General features: G+C 38.1%; 1 protein-coding gene across 6 annotated transcripts in view; it reads left to right on the top strand.

Annotated features, from left to right (window-relative positions):
• The window catches only part of JAK2 (Janus kinase 2), a 93,024-nt gene extending 84,697 nt beyond the window's left edge, over positions 1 to 8,327 (top strand). For all 6 annotated transcript variants that reach the window (XM_083819240.1, XM_083819245.1, XM_083819243.1 and 3 more), the window contains 3 exons: positions 338 to 455; positions 2,282 to 2,395; positions 4,221 to 8,327. In XM_083819240.1, coding sequence (XP_083675366.1) covers positions 338 to 455; positions 2,282 to 2,395; positions 4,221 to 4,328 — 340 coding nt within the window. In that variant the 3' untranslated portion in view covers positions 4,329 to 8,327. The remainder of the gene's footprint in view (positions 1 to 337; positions 456 to 2,281; positions 2,396 to 4,220) is intronic.
• The last annotated feature ends 13,658 nt before the right edge of the window (positions 8,328 to 21,985 follow it).

The following is a 21,985-nucleotide window of genomic DNA, read 5'->3' as shown; positions in this document are numbered from 1 at the left end:
GAATTGTCTTTCTTTCCAGTCCTTTTCATATTAAAATCTTGTTCAACAAACAAAAAAACAGCCTTGGATATAGTAATCACTAGCTGTGTTAGTTTAAGCTGGTTTGTGTTTTTCAGTACCATTTAGTTACTATTAACAATATAGTTACTAGTGAAAGTAATGGAAAGAAACGAGAATATGCTAATGCCTGTGTACAAAGGGTACATACTTGTGAAAAATACTGGTCTTAGTAAAAGAAATACCTTCAAAACTAAAAAGCCACAAGTCACACAGAACAGTATATATGTGTATATATATATATGTATATATATATTTTTTTTTTTACTATGTATTGCAGGTATGCTCCAGAATCTCTGACAGAGAGCAAATTTTCTGTGGCCTCAGATGTGTGGAGTTTTGGTGTAGTCTTATATGAACTCTTCACTTATATTGAAAAGAGCAAAAGCCCACCAGCTGTAAGTACATAATGAATGGTTCTCAGAGGTTTTTGTTTATTTAATTTTTCAGAAAGATAGATGAAAGATATAGATTTTTGCTGTACTTAAATAGCTTGAGAGTTACTGATCCTTTTCAGATGACGCCTTCATGTTTGAGACCACATCCAATCAGAAGCAGTAGCATGCTGAGAAATGTTACTATCAAGGCATAAGAAGCAAAAGAGATCTGGAAAGTCACCTGATAGTCTGTGCAAATTTTATCCACACTGTAACTCCCAACTGTTTGGGAAAGATTTTAAAGTCTCATAAGTATAGATTCATCTTTCTTATCCATCATGGAGAGTGATCCCAGATGCAACTGTTTCTTTGCAACATGACAAGTATTTTTAATGAAAGGCTTTTTAATTGAAGGCTAAGCCAAACAATTACTTAAACATTAAGTTGTTTTAAATGTAGTTACTCTTAAAGTTATTTTGTTATGTTACTCAAACCCAAGCTAATAATATATTGAATTTCAGGAAAGAAAGGGAATAATTTTTGCAGACTCTTTACAGATGCTTTTAAAGACAAGTTTACACTAAACAGAAAAATATTACTTCTGCACTGCAGAACAGTTCTCCAGTTGGAAGTGAGATTCACAATGTTACTTATACCTAGCATTGCTCTGCAGGCATTACAGAGGAGAGTTGAGTATTATATATGTAGTGGAGCTGTCCTCACTGTTGGCTAGTGTCTCAGTCATCGCAAATGTAATTTTGAGAGCTCAACAATGATTATAGGTAAAAATGTACTTGGAAGACTGCTGCATTGACCTCAGCAGACCTGTCAGTAATTTGATACAATTACTAAACTATCAAGGAAGAGCTCTCAAAACAAGGACAGCTCTCCCTGGGTAGGAACAAACATTGCAGACATCTGGAGTTCTTCAAAGGGACTATGGAAAGTAATGGAGTAAGTCATGGGCTCAGGTGGAATGTACTTTGAATAAATCAACTTTTTGGGTTATGTTGCTCTGTTATGCATCAACAAAAAATCATTTGTACCAATTAGCCAAAGCAGTCTTTCATCATCTTTATGATTATTCATTGTGTTATTGACGTTGTCTGTTTGCATGTTCTACGAACAGTTATTTCACACTTTCATATCAAGCATAATTAAAGAAATATATGTAGCATTGGATGAGTAACAGTTCCATTACATTATGCTTAGAAATTATTTTCAGAATATTTAGAAATTATATAATATATATTATATATACTTGCTCATTTACTTTTGATCTCTGACATTCTGAGAAATATTTTTATCTACTTTCAGGATTACGTTCATTTTGGCTAGCAAGATTTATCTAAACCATTTTGGCTGGCTTTAATTATGCCATTCTTTCTGGCCTGTAGTCACTGATTAATCCAGTTTGTCTTTTTTTTTTAAGTACATCAGTAAGTTATTGCCTGTTTTCTGCTTGTTAAGGATTTTTAAAGCATCAAGATTTTGTTTTAATGTTTCAGGAAGCTCTTTAAAATTAGCAGTAAGATTTATCCTTTTAAAAGTAGGTAATCATCAGTTGATGATCAATATTTTAAAGAAGATTTTAATTTATTGCTTTAAATCATGTATCATTTATTGCTTTAAGTCATGTATCATGTAAAACCTATTTTCTTCCACACAAAAAAAGTGGTGATTATTAATATTTGTCTGGACTTATAATTTTATCATTGCTATATACTATGCTACTTATAGAATTTCTAAGTTTTTTCTTATGAAGAGTTTTGCCTTGGTAATGATTTTTCAGGATCTTGTTTTTTTCCCTTCAAATATTATTTACAATAGTTGGCCTTCTGTTTCAGGAATTCATGCGCATGATTGGCAATGATAAACAAGGGCAGATGATTGTATTTCATTTGATAGAGCTTTTGAAGAATAATGGACGACTGCCAAGACCAGATGGATGCCCTGATGAGGTGAAGTATTATTATAGTAATGCATTACTATAGTCTGAAAGGTGCTCAGTAAGGGTGAGTACATGGTAAATGCGAACCTTGTGTTTCCTTCTGCACGGATTACTGAAATATTTATACAGCCTGAATGGTTGTGCTGTTATTTTATCAGTTACATGATGAGTATAATCACATTTCTTTTATGATTCTTTAGATTGTATTCCCTCAGGAGCCTAGTATGTAGTCCTTCTAAATATACAAAATAGGATTATTGTGGCTGACTGCTATAGTGGAGCACTCAGGCTTCTACTGCAAAAATGTAAATTTATTAAAGCAATGAAGCTAGCATATGGAATTTCTTCCATAGAAGTTCCATATAAACATTCTTGTTGAAAATTGTGCACAGTGGATTTTTTGACATGTTTAAAGTTTAGCAAAAAAAAAAAAAAAGCTTCTTCAGATTTAATTAATCACATTTAATTCCAAGATTTAAAAAAATCTTTATCTTGATTATTTTCTTTCTCTTGCTCTTTCCTCCTCAAGCAGAGGAAAACAACCCGTGTTTATCATGTATATTATTCATTGTCAAGCTTTCTCAGCCAGGAGCTACCTGAAGTCTGTAGGCACAATGAAGTATATGAATCAGATTTTATATGGTCAGGGCCTTTAGATTTGTATGCAAGTTTTTCATAGATATTGAATTTTATATGCCTGTAAAGTCATCTTCAGCACACACATTAATTCAGTGTTCTTTTATTTTGCTAATACTCCAGGTATTTTTAAAAAATACTTACTATTTCTAAGTCTTTTAATTCTCTGTTCTTTAGAGGAGGGGGCACTTCAGCTTGAGTCAAACTAGTAGGGCTGGGTAAGTGAATCAGTAAGGAAAGAATGTTTTATTTGTGTAACTTCTAGCTCAGACCAAATCCTGCATCCCTTTAAGATCAGACACGCTTGGCAGTAAGTCCTGAAATAATTCATTCAAACCTAGAGACAGGAGAGAGATCAGTGTCAAGTTATCTAGAAGAAAAAGAATGGTTCAAATGGGGCAGAGAAGCCATTGGGAAAGAACTAGTATACAGAAAATTAAAGGAGAAGTCTCTGAAGTAACCTTTCTTCTATTATACATATGAGTACAACAATTGTTGAATCACAATTATTGAATTGTTTAGCTTTTCATAGATAACCTGAATGTTGTATTTATATGATAATACAGAATGTGTTTTATTGATACTCTAAATATCAGACGCTGGAATCTTTGCAATACTTCAGGTATCAAAGCAAGATGGAAATGCCTCTCTTCTTTCAGAAACTGCTCTTCCCATTTTGATCCTAAGAGGGTAGTCATAACAGATCTTAAATCTTCTGGATGTCTGTAACATACAAGCTGCTTTAGTTTCAGGTCAATGCAGGAATTCCAGATTTGCTCAAAACGAAAGAACTGAAAGCTACATTTGTCTTGCGAGCCTTGCAGGGAGTTCCTCAGCAATACTTGAGAAAGTGTTGGAAGTATGAGAAGTTGGTAATGATCTGGGTTAAATTAGTGAGAAGAGTATAGATAAAGAGGCTGGCATAGAAACCCTGTTCTGTGATCAGGTATCAATTGCATATGTAGGAAAAGAGTGTGGCCAAATGCCTGTTGTAATAGAAATATCTTTAAAAAGTTCACTCAAATCCATTTTTACCAGAAGTAGGTTCAGTTTGTTCTGTCTTTGTGATTAGATATCAAGGATAATGAAGAATTTAATATAAGAATGTGGAGAAATGTACGTTAAAGTTCTTGGACCAGTTCAGAGTAACTATTAACTGTAATGTTGCCTAATACTGATTTTCTTTGTTTCTCCTCCAGATTTATGCTATCATGAAAGAATGCTGGAACAACAATGTTACCCAGCGCCCCACCTTTAGGGATCTTGCTCAACGAGTGGATCATATAAGGGACAACATGGGTGGATAAGAAAACTGTCCCTCCTTAAGAGGATGCATTGTGATGCAGAACAAAATGTACTTGGTCTGCTGTGTATAATTGACATATGTGCACTTGTGCATCTATCTTTCCTGGGAGTAAAATCTGTGTGGCAAATATCCTATCTGAATCTGCAAACTGAGGAATCCTGCTGGTTTTCTTTATCAGGATATATTTGTTACTATGAGAACAATAGGGAGAGAAATTATTTTTCTAAACAAAATAATCTAATATATGGTCAGTCTACAACACCATTATTTGCCTTACTTGGCAGTGCAAAAAAGAGGTGACTGAAAATATGGTGTGAGTAAGAAATGAAGAGACAGTGTATTTCCTTGTTGAAACGGAGATGCACAGAAAAGACTCCTAGTCTTCTCACTACGAGTCTGTAGTGACTTGGCACCCTGTTTTGTGTGTTGCACAAGGGCTTGTGTTTGTTAATACACTTTTATAACTTTCATTGTTGATGCAGAAATGGCTTCTCTGTATAATGAAATGGAAGTGGTTATGTAATCTGGCAACTTTTACTGTGCCTGTCTGAATCAGTTGTTGGTCAGCAATATATGCAAAGAGACAGAATAGGCTGTGTGATGTAAGTATTTTTAGGGGAAGGGAGCAAATTGTTTTTCATTTGGACAGCCAGAAAACTTATCCATGTGAAAATTTTAATTTAAAATGAAAAAGCAAATATTCTTCTTTTTTCTTACTCTTCTTTTCCTGTCTTGATTAAATATTGGATACCCTTTACATATCTGAAGATGTAATATAGCAAGTAGAACTGAAGCCATTTTATACAAGACAGTGTCTTCAGTTTGTTTCTGAGTATTAAAAAGCCAAACATATTGCTTTTAAATACTACTTTTATTCCTTCCATCTTTGTAATTTTCATGTAGTTCTCAGTGTATCTATAAATTGGAAACTTTAAAACAGAATTAAAAATATAGAAAATGCCCTCCTTTTCCCAGTTGCTCACTTTGATGTCATGATCATCATCTTATACATTCCTTCCAGTACCCTAAAATAATGCTTATGTCGCAGTATTTGATATGGCCAGTTGCAAACACCTTAGGTCAATTTTCCAGTGAATTGACCCAAAGTTATCTCATTTTTATTCTGTGGTGAAACCCAACGTAAGACCATTTGGAAGGTGGAAATATAAGCGCAGTTGCTCCACAATCAGCTAGGGGCAAGAACATGATCCCAGTTATTGATAACTGGAAGGAGGTTAAAGCTACTTGAACAGATTACTGTGTGTAATTCCACTTTTGAAATAAGTTAACAAATTTATAGACAAGGCAACTGTTTGGTTTTTGCCTCCAAGCATAAAACTTGGGGAATAATTTCGTATCTCAAAGCAGTAAAGGCATCAGGTTTTGTTTATTTTAAATTCAAATAATCTTTTTTTTTTTTTTACTTAGATATTGTTGCAAAGAACAATGCTGGTTCTTCTTGGATGTTTGCTGAGAGAGGCTCAATCAAAGCTACACAACTTGGCAAACTCTTGAAATGCACATTTGTATTTAAAATGAAGTGTTCATTTCTGAAATTTGTGGCAGTGAATATGTGAAATAGAGGAGTTACTTCACTGTGAGGCCTCCTTAAGATTTATGATTTAAATACATCCATCTTATCAGAAGTTTAAGTACCTCAATTAAAAAGAAAAAGTAAAAATTCCTTATTCAATTAACATTGTGCCAGTATTGCAAAGTTTTGTACCACTATGATGTTTCTCTCCCACAATCACTCGTTCCAAATTCTGATTGTATAATATGGGAGATTGCTAAGTAGTGAAGGGGCAACATCAACCCTCTTTCTGCCCATTGCATTTAATAAAATTTTCTGTTGGTTTTCTTGCCACCAAACACTTGCATAGATAATTTTTAAACTAATTTCACAAGCAGTTTTCAAGCTGCAAATAATTTTAAAGTGCTTTGTTCAATTTAACATGTTTTCTCTATTTCTATACATTGCTTTCAAGATGATTTAAAAATTTCATGCAAGAAATGTCTTTGAATTTTTAGTCTCAGTTGTGTGTATGTGGTGGTTTTTTTTTTTTTTGGTAGCAAGAGAAGAAGCTTTAAAGCATTGAAACAGCATTTTAGCTGGGATAACATATGCAGGAACTATCTAAAATTTGCAGTGTATGACACTGAATAGCCAATTGGTTTCCAATATATAGTAGACTAAACATAATTTATGTAAAAATCTCAGGGAGGTTTGTGTAATGCAATGAAGAGATCTTCCAGTCTGCTCTTTTTTCAAGTGAATAAAAAGTCTTTTGCTTGTTCTACTACAGTATGACTGATTACATAGTCTATTTGATTGCTTAGATATAGTGTGGAACTCAAGGATAATTTTTAAGTGTTTTTGTGGATTTTTTACTTAAATACTTTATAATTTTAGAGAAAGCCATATCTTTACACTGCAGTATAATTGTGTGCTGTTGGTCAGGAACATATTTAGTCCATTGTAACAAGTCTGTGCAAAGGGCTTGATCATTCAGGATGAGTATTCTCAGCTGGGTGAATAGGACCAAGTAGTGCTTAGGACTCAGGGGATGTGTGATCACCTGCAGTGTCAATGTTTAGGTCCTGGTGCAGACAGAATCATGGTTTTTCTCAAAAAGCTGTTGAAGATGTAAATGCAGTGATTTGCTGAATTTGCTAACGCCAAATGTAACCTTTTAAAAAAACCAAAAAACAAAAAAAAAAACGCAATTCAGAAGCTCTCAGATCTACAGTAGAGTTGTATAATGCCATATTTTTGTATAGTCTTTGTATTAATGGAATCAGTTTTTGTTTTAGAATCTTTCTTCAGTTGGCATTGCATTTGTGACACTTTAGTGTAATCAATATGCTACTCAAAATGCTGTGATTTGTTGTAGGAAAAGTGCTGTTTTATGCATACATGACTGCTGCTATGATGTAGAATTAAAATCCTAACTACTGCTTTGCACTTATATTTGAAGTGAAAGAATTTTTCAGTAAGTGCACAATGTATCTTAAAAAATCTCTGCAAACAAGTATTGTCTAATATTGGTTTGTTGCCTATCGGTATAAATATGCTAAGCTTCAAAATCCATTTTAAACATATTCCACAACCTTGCAACAGTCATGTAATAAGGCAGATGAGGAATGGATTTTCAAGAAAAGAAACCCAAATTTTGTCAAGTCATGGTATTGATTAAAAGCTTCCATAATTGAGATTATAATTATTATACGTACAGACAAATAACTGTAAAAAAATGTAAAATTATTTTTAGAAATCAAGTTTTTGATTTTTACATTTGGTTGAGATATGGCCAACTGTCTTGATATGTGTGAAAAAAGATGTTGCTGCATAAGGTATGAAGAAATGTAACTCTTGTGTAAAGAAAGCAAGCTTTTCAGGAATGTATGATCTGGAGGATAGACCTGGAGGACAGACTTCTGAGATTAAGAATGGAAGTTCGGAAGAACAAGAAGACTGTTAGAAAAAGGCTGATGTTACACAACAAAGAAGCTTTCTGAAATAAGAAATGCACGATGATTTATGAAAAACTGATAACGTCTACTGAAAATGCCATATCACGACAAATATTTGATGATGTATTTCTTGGCTGTGTATTGTCTGCCTTAAATGTAAAATACTCACAGAGACCTAACTTGTTGGAAAAAATGCAAGGGTTGCTATACCAAAAGAAACTGCATAAAGTTATGCAACGCCAGACAGCAATTTTGAAAGATGTTTGACTAAGGAGGGTTTTTTTCTGAATTTTGCTTTCTGAATAAGAGGTTTACAATACTTTATATTAAAGTAGAAAAAGTCCCTTTGGGGGAAGGGAGAAGAAAACACGTGCTACTTGTAGTTGGACTGCAAACATTTGAGCACATGGCTTATTGAAGAGAACGTGAAGGGGATATTTTCTAGCAAACTGTGTATTAATAACTGAAAACTGTGCATTTCTTTTGAGTATGGTTAGTAAAAATAAAATAACTAAATACAATGAAAGGCATATGCCTGCCAAGATTTTCATTTATATAATACTTAAAATTATTTTCTGGTGTTTAAGTTGCTATTGAAGAGAACTGCTCTGTTTAAAGGGGTATAATAGAGCACACACAACTTTGTGACTTTCGCAGAATTAGCTATATGTAGTGTTTGTAGTGTTTATGTTTTTGTAAGGAATCTTTATGTACCAAAGAAAAAGCTGAGTTTTGGGTGCGCCCTTTAAACAAGACTGATCTTATCTACTTCTTATTAAACTGGTTATTTTGGGATGAAGAAGCACTTCCCTTTACCTTCAGTACTTAGTGAGAGGCAAGTCTGTAAGCCAAGAAGAACTAACGGACTGACTGGTGCCAGAGTATAGTTCTTCAGGATTTCTAACACTGGTAAACTATTATGCAAATATGCAAATCAAGAAATTGTTTCATTAATTTACTGTCTTTATCATAGGATTTTCCTGTAATTTTGAATTGCTGAGATACATGAAGATTATCACCAGTTAATCTTGGAAAAAGCTGATGCAGATTTTTTTTTAATTACATTTTGAGAAGTGCATGGACAAAACACAAAATACACACATAAATACACAGAATCTGCAGATAAATACACAAATATATGCTTAAGCTGGTATACTGTGGTGGAAGTAAAACATTTTTCAGTCACCACTTCCAACTCACAGCACCCTAATGAAGTTTTAAAGGTTATTGTAGGCAGCATTCCTCCTGACAACTACTAAAGATCATTGAGGATCTTTAATTGTTATAGGAAACAAATTTTAGCTAAGCAAAAAGTTAGAAGAAAATACTGATGTTCTCATGTGATTATTATATATTGCATGGTAGTAAGTGTGGCACGATATAGCCTTCAGTTCCTCTTCATGCTCTTGAAATAGTGTGATGTTCTGCCTGTACTTTGTGATAAATATAATGATTTGGGGCTTACTTGGCAAGGTTTGGGTAACTGGGGTGGGGGTTCGGGAGGTGCTGCAGAGGTGGCCTCAGTGAGCAGAGCCCAGCAGCTGCCCCATGTCACATCAGAGCCAGCTCCTGATGGCTCCAAAAGGGACCTGCTGCTGGCCAGAGCCGGGACAGGGAGCGGTGCTGGGTGGGCCTCTGGGAGAGCAGGTTGAAGGAAGGGTGGTGGGAAAGCACGAGACCTGCACACAACCCTTGCAGACCCCAGGTGAGTGCAGCAGGAGGGCAGGAGGTGCTCCAGGCAGGCAGCAGCAGTTCCCCTGCGGCCTGTGGAGAGGCCCCCGGTGGAGCAGGCTGTCCCCCTGCAGCCCATGGGTCCCACACGGAGCAGATCTCCACGCTGCAGCCCGTGGAGGAGCCCCTGGCGGGTCTGGGGGAACTGCTGCCCATGGGGGACCCGTGTTGGACCAGTGTGCTGCAGTGGTACAGACCTATGTTGGGGCAGTTCTTGAAGAGCTGCTGCCTGTGGGCAGCCCCCGCAGGCTCAGTTCGGGCAGGACGGCATCCCGTGGGAGGGACCCCGCGTGGAGCAGGGGCAGAGTGACTGCGAAGGAGCAGCGGAGACGAAGCGTCAGGGACTGACCGCAGTCCTCATTCCCTGTTCCTATGCACCACTTGGTGGGAGGACACAGAAGAGGGTGGGTGGAGGTGAAGGTGTTTTTAGTTTTCTTTTAGTGTCTCACTGTTTCAGGCTGTTAGTAATAGGCAGTAAATTGTATTAATCTCCCTATGCTGAGTCTGTTTTGCCTGTGACAGTAGTTGATGATATCTCAAGCCATGAGTTTTTTTCATATTTTCTCCCCCTTTTCCTTTGAGGAGGAGTGAGAAATGGTGTGATGGTGGTGCTGAGCTGCCCATTGGCATGAAACCACCACATAAGGTAGGAGGAAGTACAGAAACATTAAATTTTAAGGTATTAACTAAGAAATGCTCGTAAAAGTAGAACAAGATGAAGTTGAAAATGCTTGAAGTTTTAGGTGACTAATTGTTTTGAGCAATATGGAAGCATCAGGAATAGAAAGGATTCCAGAACTTGTAGGCAGATAATACTATATAGCACAGCAAGTACTGAATTCTGATAAAATTTATAGAACTGTGGTTTTGTTTGTTTGCTTTATCTGTGTTTGGTTGCATTTGCTGTATGGTGCCATGCCATAAAACTTCAACTCAGTGAGAAATATCTATTAAAAATAAAAATGCATCTGTAAAAATACCTCTATATCACTTGTTTCCTGCTAGTAATTTTCCCTCTAGTGTTACAAAGATGTGAAACTTTTAGTGAATTTATAAAAATACATTCACATTCATGTAAGTTGACTGAAAAAAAAAGGAGTGAAATAGTCATTTCTGCAACAACATGAGATCACTACTGAAAGTCTGTGTAGTAATGGAGCCATTATTTTAGGATCCATTTTTGGTCTTTTCATTCTGCATAAGTTTTACTGAAGACATGTAAAGCCCCTCCTCCTCCCTCCCCCCCCCCTCTTTTTTTTTGTTAAATGCCCTGCTGCCTCTCCTCTGAATTGTGCTATTTCTGTAGTGAGATACTTGGAATTCTTCAGCCAATGTATCTTTCTTCCCTTTGTCAAGGTTATTCTGAGACTACAAAGAAAAAGTGGGATTTCTGTTCTTGTTACTTCCTGTACAACTGCAGGGATTATCTGCTTTCATGAGGGCATACAATGTTTCTGATGGCGCTCCACATCGGTATCACACTTTTGTGAAGTATGTGATATGCTACAGTATTAACTTTAGAAAACTGGAATTTGATGGCAAATAGCAGCCTAGAAGGTAACAATTACCTTATTAAAGCCAAAGAAAATTGGACTAAGAAGTAAAACTTGGAAAAATCCTGGTGTATAATAATCCTATGGATACAATTCACAAAGCCAGATGCTGCTGTTGCAAACAGGTAAAAAAGCAAGAGGACCTGAAGAATTAAATCTGAAAAATGCTGCAATAAGTGGTAAGAGCAGAGACATGAGTCACTCATGAACCAAGTCATGTTTAATTCTTCCTTTCTAGAGGATAGTATCTAGCTGATAAACGATTGTATCACTTAAACCCCTTCAAAGTGTTTGAGCTATGGTTTGAAGTGCTGCTGACACAGAGACTTTACAGGACTTAAGAAACACAAAGCAGAGCAAAGGAGGACCGGGCACTTCAGTGCTTGCTGGCATTGCCTCGTCATGCAAGAGCCGCTGGAGCAGCCAGAGGGGCAGGGATCCCCCGCTGCATGGGATCCCCTTCTAGCAGGGTGCTCTGTGCCGGGCACTTCAAGGGGGTTTTGGAGAACTTTGCATTCCTAGCAGTTGTGATTCACAGTTTGTTGCCACCAGGGCAATGCACACACACGTCCCTAGGGACGAGCTCCAGGCTGGGGACCCCTGAATCTCCAAGCAGCTGTGTGACAGCCAGGTGTTTGCAGGGATGTTGTGCAGAGGACTTCCGTGAGGCCTCTGTGAGCCCTCAGGAGTGTGTCCTTCTGTACCATGGCCATGGTGCCTATTGGAGCAGGGGGAATACGTCACATTTTTTGTAATGCTATCATTAAATAGATAAATGAACATATAATACTAATTGAGCTAAATGGCAACTGCCAGGGGAACCACAGCAAAAGTTATAGAAAGCACATCTGAGCTTCTAACCCAAGAATGCAGGTTACTGGACAGTGAACAAAATGAACAAGAATTCAGGAGCAGGAGCTTGTATTTAGAATGTGAATGCACAGGTTAATAAATGGGCAGCTGGAAGTGGTCTTCTCTTTTTTTTTTTGCTTCTGTATTCGTGATCTCTTAATTTGTAATAGTGTTTTTTTTCTTAGCAGAATGGCATCCAATATTGAAAGGTCTGTGCAAGACAAAACAAATTTCAAATCTGTGGGGAAGATCAAGGTAAATAATACTTGTATGTCAGCAAGGTATGAGCCTTCATTTCATGGGCTTAAGAAAGGTTTTATTACTTTTTTGTGAACTGTACAACCCTAAGGCTAATAACACTATGTGAAGTTGATATGGTAATACCATGACATCCTTACAAGACATTTGGGACATCCCGTGATGCAAGTGTCTAGACAAATACGCAGTTACGGGAACAAAATGGTGTGGAAAAAAGAAGCTGCCCTAAAGGAGCTTTAGCCTTCTGTACTGGAACTGTTGGGCCCCTGGGGACCTGGGGCTACAGACTACCTAGATGAGGACAGCAAAAATAAAAGTCATGCTCAAGTTCAAGTGTGTGATCAGGATATATTTTAGGTACATACAACCAATTTTAGCTTGGTGGTGTATGTTTGAATACTGCATGGTGGGAGAGAATTAACGCTGTATTTCATTCTCTCTGTAAGTTGTCTTATTACTGATTTCCTAAATAATAATAATAATAAAATAGTCCTACAAATGTAATATCTATTAGTGATTTTGTTTTGCCACTATAACCATCTACTTTTTTACTAAACTTAGACAAACTATTTTAACTGTAATCTTCATATCTCTATAACAAATTTTACAGAGTAAAATGTCATTAAGAAAATAAATATTAGTAAATCAGTCATTTAAATTAGTCAATTAAGTATAGCTGAGTATATAGCCTAAGCATATTGCAATTCATATAAAATTGCAGTAACTTCCCCTCAACATGAACTCTAGTTAGCAACTACCATTTTGTGTGTTAATGAACGCATCTGATTTCAACAACGGAACAACTAAAGTTAGACAATTACATCAAGAGGAGTAGAGAAGAGCAGCTATTAAAAGTGGATGGTAAATGTGTTGCCTGAGCCACAGCTGACTGAGCTCTAGCCAAATCTCTGGTCTTTGCTGGCTATGTCATTAGAAGCTCTCAGTTCGCTAATAGAAGTGGCTCTTCCTCAGAAATGCTGATCTAGAAAGGTAAATTAAACAATTAAAAAGGTAAATCAAACTTAATACCGAGTCTGTGTACAGCAGCTTCCATATCTGAAGCACATGACTTATCAAAAAAACAAAACAAAACAAAAAAAAAAACACAGAGGATTTCACCTACAACTGAATAGAGCTCTCAAAAGACCTCAAATAAAATTTAAGGCTGAGTCTAAGCTTGGCTTCAGCCTTCAGTAGAAGAGTATCTGCCATAAGGACATGAATTCCTCCATTAGTGAAAGATACGGCTATCTTTTTCAGAGCAACTCAAAAAAAAAAAAAAAAAAAAAAAAAAGAACCAAACAGTTTGGAATCCCATTGCAAACCAAATCCTTAAACAGGGTGAGATGGGAAAAAATTTGGATAATTTCAGAAATCCAGGGAGAGTTCCCAAGATGGGAGAACACCAAATTCATTAAATGGGAGGACTGTCAAGTGAATTTTAAATGAACTAACATAGGCAGCACTTAAATTTTAAGGTGTATTTCAGACTAATGGATGGGGATATTGAAAGAGAGTATCACAATCAAGTCCTTTTGTCATACCACAAGCCACTTATGAAGAATGTATCCTGAACTAATTATTTTCTAGTATTTATAAAGAAGTTGGCATTAAAGAGATGAGGTCTTTTTTTTTCCTTGATTTTTTTTGTTTTTGTTTTCTTTTTAATTGTTTCTTTGCAGACCTACTTCTCTTGCTATAGTGAAGTTATTCCTTGACAGGTACTTCTCTAGCATGTTGCAGAAACATTTCATCAGTGAGGATCCCATAACCTCTACAGGAAATCTGTTCCAGTGATTACTTTTCCTAACTCTTCAAAACTCTTTCCTGGTTCTAAAACACCTTTCTATAGTCTACACACATCACTCTTTGACCTACACTGCTTATGTAAATTTTCTTTCTTTCATTTTTATTGTTGTCTTTACATATCTAAAAACTTTGTGTGTTCTTGCTTCAGTCTTCTTTTCTCTGTATAAAACAACAGCCATTTCCACATTTTTTCTTCATTATAGCCATGTTTCCTACATCTTTGATACTTCTTGTTACTCTTTGACAGGCTGTCTCCTTGCCAGTTGGTAGTGTCCAAAACTGGGCACAGTTCTGCAGGCCTTACTTGTTCACAATAGAAGAATTATTTCACATATCTTAAAGATAAAATTCTCATTTATATGTCCCTCTATGACATTTGCCTGTTTTTGCAACAATACGATACCATTATCTCATTTTGTGATCATCCATAACCCAAGATTCTTATCTATAGACAGAAATTGCTTGTATTTATGTTTTCAATTATTTCTAAATGTAGGGAATAGTTTCCCTAATTTTTGAAAATCAGTCTCAACTCTTTATCTTCTAAAATAATTCCAGTCCCTTACTTCTAAATGCCATCTGTGAATTCTTTTGTAGCATTTCTCTAGTTCTTTCTGCATATTTATTGTTTCCCTTCATGCAGTCAATTAACGAAAATGTCAAATAGTACCAGACCTAGAAGATCTTCTTTGTCAGTAGTCTCTCTTCCTTGTCAGTACACCTTTGACAAATGGCTGGAATACAATACTGAGAGACTCTGACAGTGTTTTTCTTCTTAAAGGTTTAGTTCAGTTTTTGTTACCCTGGATTACTTGCAAAGATTGTCAGATAAGTCTGTGTAAAAATTTTTGCTGCCAACATATGAGACAACTTACCTAACCACAAGATTTGGAAGATTATTTTTTTCCCACAAATCCGTGATGGTGGTTGTTCATCACCTTCTGTGTACCAGCATATTGTTTGTTTGACTCTTTGCTATGTTTCTGCTTGCCCCTTGAATTGCAGTCAGACTGATTGTTCTGTAATTCTTTGTCTAATTTTTAAACAGACCTTATATTTGAATTCCCACTTTGAATTCCCACAGATACGTATCAGTGAATTTAAGGCTTCAGCCTCGGGGATTGTGATGGGTTGACCTTGGCTGGCCACCAGAAACCCACCCAGCTGCTCTCTCACTCCCCATCCTCAGCAAGATGTAGGGAGAAAGTAAAATGCAAAACTCATTAATTGAGATAAGAATGGAGAACTCACTTGCCATGGACCAGTGTGAAGAGCCTTGTCCCTTGATGATCTCCCTACAGTTAGGGAGTGTCTGTGTTGTAGTTTTTTGCCTCCTCCAATGAAGTATACAGATCACCACACAATTCTTCTGAAGTAAATTAATTATTTTTCCTGTACTTAGTTTGTAAACATTAGTAAACTTAAACGTCTTACACTGTCCTATGCTATTTTACAGCTATAACAACTCACTCACTGGTCTCTAAGTATTTTCTGCTCCTCTCTGTTCTAACATTGTACCCCTGCTGGTCAGGGAAGCTACATACAAATTGTCCAGTTAAATGTACTATGAATTTTCCATATGGTTATTAGTATGTTTGCTATTTATTGTGTCAGTTTAGGGTGGCTTAGCCCATAATCTATATCTATTGGTTCCCTTGTTGCTCATATGGACAGTACGGACATTTCTATGCTGACTTTTCTTGATTTTTGCTGACTTGGGTTGACTTTCACTGCCAAGATTAGCTTTTGGGAATCCCTGACACTGGAGACCAGGGAGACCATCTGGAGAAAGGAAGACTTTCCCTTTGTTGAGAAGGATCAGGTTAGAAATCATTTAGGCAAAACTGACATCCACAAGTCCATGGGCCCTAATGGGATTGCACCCACAAGAGGTGAGGGTCCTGGTGGACATCATAGCTAGGCCACTCTTAATCATATTTATAAAGATCATGGAGAATGGGAGAGGTTGCTGAGGACTGGAAGAAAGCAGATGTCTCACCACTCTTCAAAAGGGCAAGAAGAACGCAGGGAACTACAGGCCAGTCAGCTTCACCTCCATCCCTGGAAAGGTGATGGAACAGCTTATCCTGCAGGCCACCTCTAAGCATGTGGAAGACGAGAAGATGGTCAGGAGTAGTCACATGGATTCACCAAAGGGAAATCATGCTTAACTAAGCAGATTGCCTTCTATGATGGGAAAAATGTTGTCTACCTGGACTTCAGCAAGACTTTTGACACTGTCTCCCATGATAACCTCATAGACAAGCTCAAGATGTGTGGGCTGCGTAAGTGGACAGTGAGGTGGATTGAGAAATGGGTGAATGCCAGGTCCCAGAGGGTTGTAATCAGGGACACAGAGCCCGGTTGGAGGCCTGTAGCTGTCTGTGTCCCCCAGGGGTCCGCACTGGAGCTAGTGTTGTTTAAATTAATTCATCTATGACTTGGATGAAGGGGCAGAGTGCCTCCTCAGCAAGTTAGCTGATGATACAAAACTGGGAGGAGTAGACAACACCCCAAAGTGCTGTGCTGCCATTCAGAAGGATCTCAACAGGCTGGAGAGCTGGGCAGAGAGGAACCTCTTGAAATTCAACAAGTGCAAGGTTCTTCACCTGGGGAAGAATGACTCCATGCACCAGTACAGGCTAGGGGCTGACCTGATGAAATGTAGCTCTCTGGAGAAGTACCTGGGCATCCTGGTGAACTTCAAGGTAACCATGAGCCAGCAATGTGCCCTTGTGGCCAAAAAGGCCAATGCTGTCCCGGGGTGCATTAGGAAGAGTGTTGCCAGCAGGTCGAGGGAGGTGATCTTGTCCCTTTGCTCACCTCTGGTGTGGCCACACCAGGAGTGCTGTGTGTCTGATTTGGGGTCCCCCAGTACAAGAGGGTCATAAAGCTACTGGAGAGTGCAGCAGAAGGCCCTGAGGGAATTGGAGCTCCAAGGGACTGGAACATCTGTTGGATGAGGAAAGGTTGAAGGAGCTGGGCCTGTTCATCCTGGAGAAGAGAACACTCACAGGGATCTTATCAATGTATATAAGTATGTGAACGGATGATGTCAAGAGGATGGAGCCAGGCTCTTCTTAGTGGTCCCCTGGGATAGGACAAGACGCAATGGGCACAAACTGAAACACAGGATGCTCTGTCTGAACATGAGGAAAAACTTCTTCACTGTGAGGGTGACTGAGCACAGGAACAGGTTGCCCAGAGAGGCTGTGGAGTCCCCTGCTCTGGAGATATTCAAAAGCCATCTGGACACAATCCCAGATAATGTGCTGCAGGGAACCCTGCTTGAGCAGGGAAGTTGGACTAGATGATCTCCAGAGGTCCCTTGTAAACCTCAACCATTCTGTGATTCTGTGAAAACTGACAAAACAGTGAAAAGTATCCAACTTTCCTCTAAGTGTATCAACACTGCTACAAACCTTAAGAGGTTCTGGAAAGTTGTCTAGTTGGTCAGATAACTTGGCCTACACACATGGTAGAACACAGCAGCCTGTTATTGGAAAAAAAAGTTCTATACCAAAACTATCACATTTTATCAGCAGGGAAAGGTCGACCAGATTACTGAAGTCTCAGTCCCTCAGGAGCTCTGCAGAGAGGGCACAAGACAGCTGGGGTCAACCTGGCACTGCACTGTAACCTTCAGCCCACTGTTTTGATCTCAAATGAAAAAGGGTGGGGGTGAAATGTGCGCTGTCACATGGTGCTGTTGCATGGGAAAAACCCCAATTAGAAGGGACTTCATCTCTTGGCACAGGGACAAAAGATGTAAAACGACAGAGACAAAGAAACACTTCAGTGATGGCCTCTGATACAAAGACTGGTTGGTGCTGAGCCCAAAGATTTCTGCAGTGCCAGAAGCACAGTCATAGGCAAGTGCTTTACACCAGATTGCTGACGCAGGGAACAACTTCATGCTGGTATTGAATAACCCACTGAAGAACAGTAACCGGAGAGCTGAAACCAGCGTGATTCAACTCAGGTGCAGAGGCAGAAACTGTCATCTTACTGTACTTTGCTTTCAGCTCATCAGGACAAAACAATTCCTGAAGAGGCACTCCTTGGTGCCAGAAAGGATCCATCACTCGCCAGCTGAGATTTCACAGAAACTGCAAGTACCTGGAAAGTCTTGGGACAAGCAGCATAATCCAGAGAAGGTACACATCCTGCTGGGGGCTGTTCTTTTGGCCCATTTGGAAGGACAGCTCTCAGTATTTTTTGAAGTACAAAGGCTGGAAGCCAGTTTTTGTTTCTCTTCTGAGTTTCTCTATGTGATATGTGCTACCTTGTGCAGTTGTGTTAACAGTGAAACACCTTGACGATTCATGGGTACAGATTTGGCTTTAAGCATTTCAAGGTTAAAACATGGGAGAAGGCTGCAGTTGAAGGAATTTAAGTATTGCATATCAAGTACAGGAAAATTCCAGGACAGGAGAAATATAGGTGTAAGGGAGGTTAGGTGGAAGAAAAAGGAGTTTGCACAGACTACCTAATTTGCTTTCTTTCTTAGCAGTTCTGGTCAGAAAATAGTCCTGGACAAACACACTGTGGAGGCACAGTATGTGATACCAAGTCTTGACCACAAAGTGGGTGGCTGTAACAGTCAAGTAACTCTGTTGGAGTGAAAGTCCACGGAAAGGAGCCAACAGCTCCCAGCTTCCCAGGATACAGAAGAGCTGTGTGACAGAAAAGTCATTCAGCATATGATGGCAATTTGTGGCATAAATGAGAAAAAGAGCTTCTTTCAGCTACTTGATGATAACAGTGAGTGGCTGCAGAGCAGCAACATGGGTACAAATCTATCCACGTTCTTCTGAGGAGGAAAGGAGTTTGTTTCCTGTTTTGTCTCTGCTGTTTGCTGAGGAGAAGAGACTGTAGTCTCAGAAAGTTTTTCAGTAACTCAGTGTGTTAACCTGAGGTCTGTTTCTGACTTTGTCAGCTTGTAGAAATACTCCGGTAACTCATAAAATTAGAATTTTCTGTATGTTTTACTTAAAGATTGGGTGAGGTAAGCAGCTGACCAAATAGGACTAGATGTAGAAGGAACTGCTGTCTTCCAGGTCTCTAGGACTTGTTAAGATTGCTCTCTGCAGCACAGTTAAACAGTGCATGTTTCAGAAACATCTGCACATCTTGATGCTAGTAAAGTCTTCAGTTGTGTCCCTTTTAATTCAGTGACATAGAGAATGAGATGATGTGCAAGGTTGTCTGGTGAGCAGGTACCGTCTAGGAATTGAGAGACAGGCACAAAGCCCCTCTTTGTCACAGACATGGAATGCAATCTTTGGACAAATCACAATCTAAGCTAAAAAGATATTGAAGCTCCTAAACAGGACATTGGGGGTTTCTTGGTGTGAGAAAATGCAGTCCTGAAAATTCCCATTCAACCATCACCCAAACTCTAACTCTCACATTGAAAATTAGGGAATCACTAAATTCTGTTCCAGGGTGCCATCAGACTTATATCATTACCTGAGGTACTTGACTGTAGATATATCACAATTCATACTGATTCATATTATTTAAGAATTTACACAAAGAATTCTAGCAGGTTTTGAACAAGGTAAAAACAGGGAATAGAGCTGGAAAACCTGTTGTATATAGTGCTACAGATTATCCTCATTTGGTCAGTTTTTTAATGAGTTCATAATCAGACCTGATTCAGACTTTACCCACAGTGAAAAAAATCCTGAACTTCCCCAGAATAAACCCTTGCAGACACAAATAGCAGTGCTAATATGGCAACGTGATAATGTATTATTTTTTACTCACAAACTCGAAATAACTGTATAGAAGATGGCTCACACTTGTTAATAGTTTACTGAGAAATTGGCCACTTCCTGTGACTTAAGACCACGTCAATGGGACTGCAATTTCTGTAAGCAGTGAGATGCTAAAACAATGGTGTTCTCCATAGCTAATTGCTCACTGAGTGAAATGTGAAAAAGAGAAAAAAAAAAAAAAAGCTGATTTCAGGAGGTGTGTTTTTGAACAGCTATAATGGTAAGCACAATGTGTTGCTTTGAAATGTTGTGCTCATATTTATGCTGCTATATATGTATGGCAGTACTCCCAGGGGAGCTTTCGGCAGAGACAAGGTCCTTCAGGTTTGCCATTTGGATCAATATGCTAACTCAATAATGATTTTATATGAGCATATAACGATTTTATGAGATGTCTGCTTTAAAACATGATAATTTCCCCTGTGTGGCTGGTCAGACATGTCATTTTATGTGGCAGGTTTGCTTCTGGTCTTAAAAAAAGCTTTAATGTTTTTGTGTTTGGTCACCAAGTCATACAATCAGCAGCAGATGGCATCCTACTGCATGGCTAGTCCTGTTGCAACCAAGTGACACCTAATGGTCACACTTGGCTTCACTGTAAAGAAGCTGCTATAAGATGTGACCTACCACACAGATGTCTTTCAGGACTACATTTTCTTTAAAACAAAACCTTTGAGTATTCACACGCATACACAGCTACTTCCTCACTGCAAAATACGGACTGAATTTCAACTTAATCCAACTTATTTGATAGCTGTTATGGCTGGCCTACAAGCTGTGTACCTGGACAGATCTGTGGAAACAAAGTAGAACAAGCAGCATATTCCTTTTTCCCCATATTTCTATTTGAAAGTTTAGCAGGAGGTTTTCTGGCAAAATGAGAAAAGCAATGGCTAATTTTCATTTTCACATTTTCCCTTTTATCAGGGATTCTATGTACTGCTTTGCCTCTACCTTAATAAAAAACAAACAAACAAACTTAACTCCCAAAAACCTTGATCCTACTCAAAAATAAGGAATGCTTCCCCTCAGACTCCTCCTGTATTCTTCTAGGAAATTATTAGCTGAACTAGGGAATCTCTAGCACCAAAACTATTTGTGGAAGCTGGAAGATAAGCTACAGAAGCGTAACTAGGCTGTTGCAAAAAATACTACAGCAGAACTTTACCCAGCTACCTTCCTCACTCAAACTGACAAGAAGCATCTTACATTCACTAAAACAGAGGTGTGGGAGAAGATACCTCAATTCTTGCTCAGCATTATCCCTATGACTAAAGAGGTGGTGCTTTTCAGCTGGAGGGTAACATTTGTAACGAATGCACATTCTGCGCAGTCTTTACTGACTAAAATTGACATGGTTTGAAAAAAATAATAAAAAGGATCAATAGATGCCTAAGTGCTGGAATAACAGTACCTTAGGAAAAGGGATAAAGAAGTGAGGCTACAATCTCATTAAGCAGTATTTTGATCAAAGAACACTTTTCAAAAGACAGTTTGAAGAATGAAGCACCATCAGCCAAAGGTAATGATTGTGTAGTCTAAGCTATGAAGTATACTGAGTAAACTACTGCTACACAGAGAAGTGAAGTTGCCATGAGCATCATTAAGGTAAAGAAAAAACAAACAAACAAACAAACACCTTAAGGCATCAACAACGTAGCTAGAAGTGCTACTTGTCACAGCTGAGAATTTAGTGAAAAACAAAAAGTTTAGGAACTACAAAGATTAAAGCAGCTATTAAATGCAGTAGCTATTATCAATTTAGGAACACGCCTGAAGTAGTGTAGAACACCATAGTGTAGGAAGACATGGGAAAGTGTCTATATAATGAGTCATTTGAAGCACATCCAACAGTCTCACTAAGCAATAGTAGAAAAAAAAATGAGAAAGGTAAATAAGAACTAACACAAGGGTTAATACTTCAGCTCCTAACTAATTAGGTTCTTCTATGAATATGAAGAAATATTTAGGCTGCAAGTATTCTATTGAGGTAAAAATGCAGAAGGGTATTGCATAAAACAATTCTGCAACTGTAAGGGAGGGGGAAAGTGCGTTCAAAATAATCAGCAAGCTGAGTAGGTGTTTAGTGGAGCTTCATGCAGAATGTCCTTTTTGTACAGCTCTGTAGCATGAATCTCATCTCAAGAATATCTCCAGGTGTTCTTTCTGTCAGAGAAAGAATAACTCTGTAACACTTA

This window comes from Anser anser, assembly GCF_964211835.1.
Source record: "Anser anser genome assembly, chromosome: Z".
NCBI lineage: Eukaryota > Metazoa > Chordata > Aves > Anseriformes > Anatidae > Anser > Anser anser.
The sequence above is the reverse complement of the archived record's forward strand: the minus strand, read 5'-3'. Positions and strand labels throughout refer to the sequence as shown.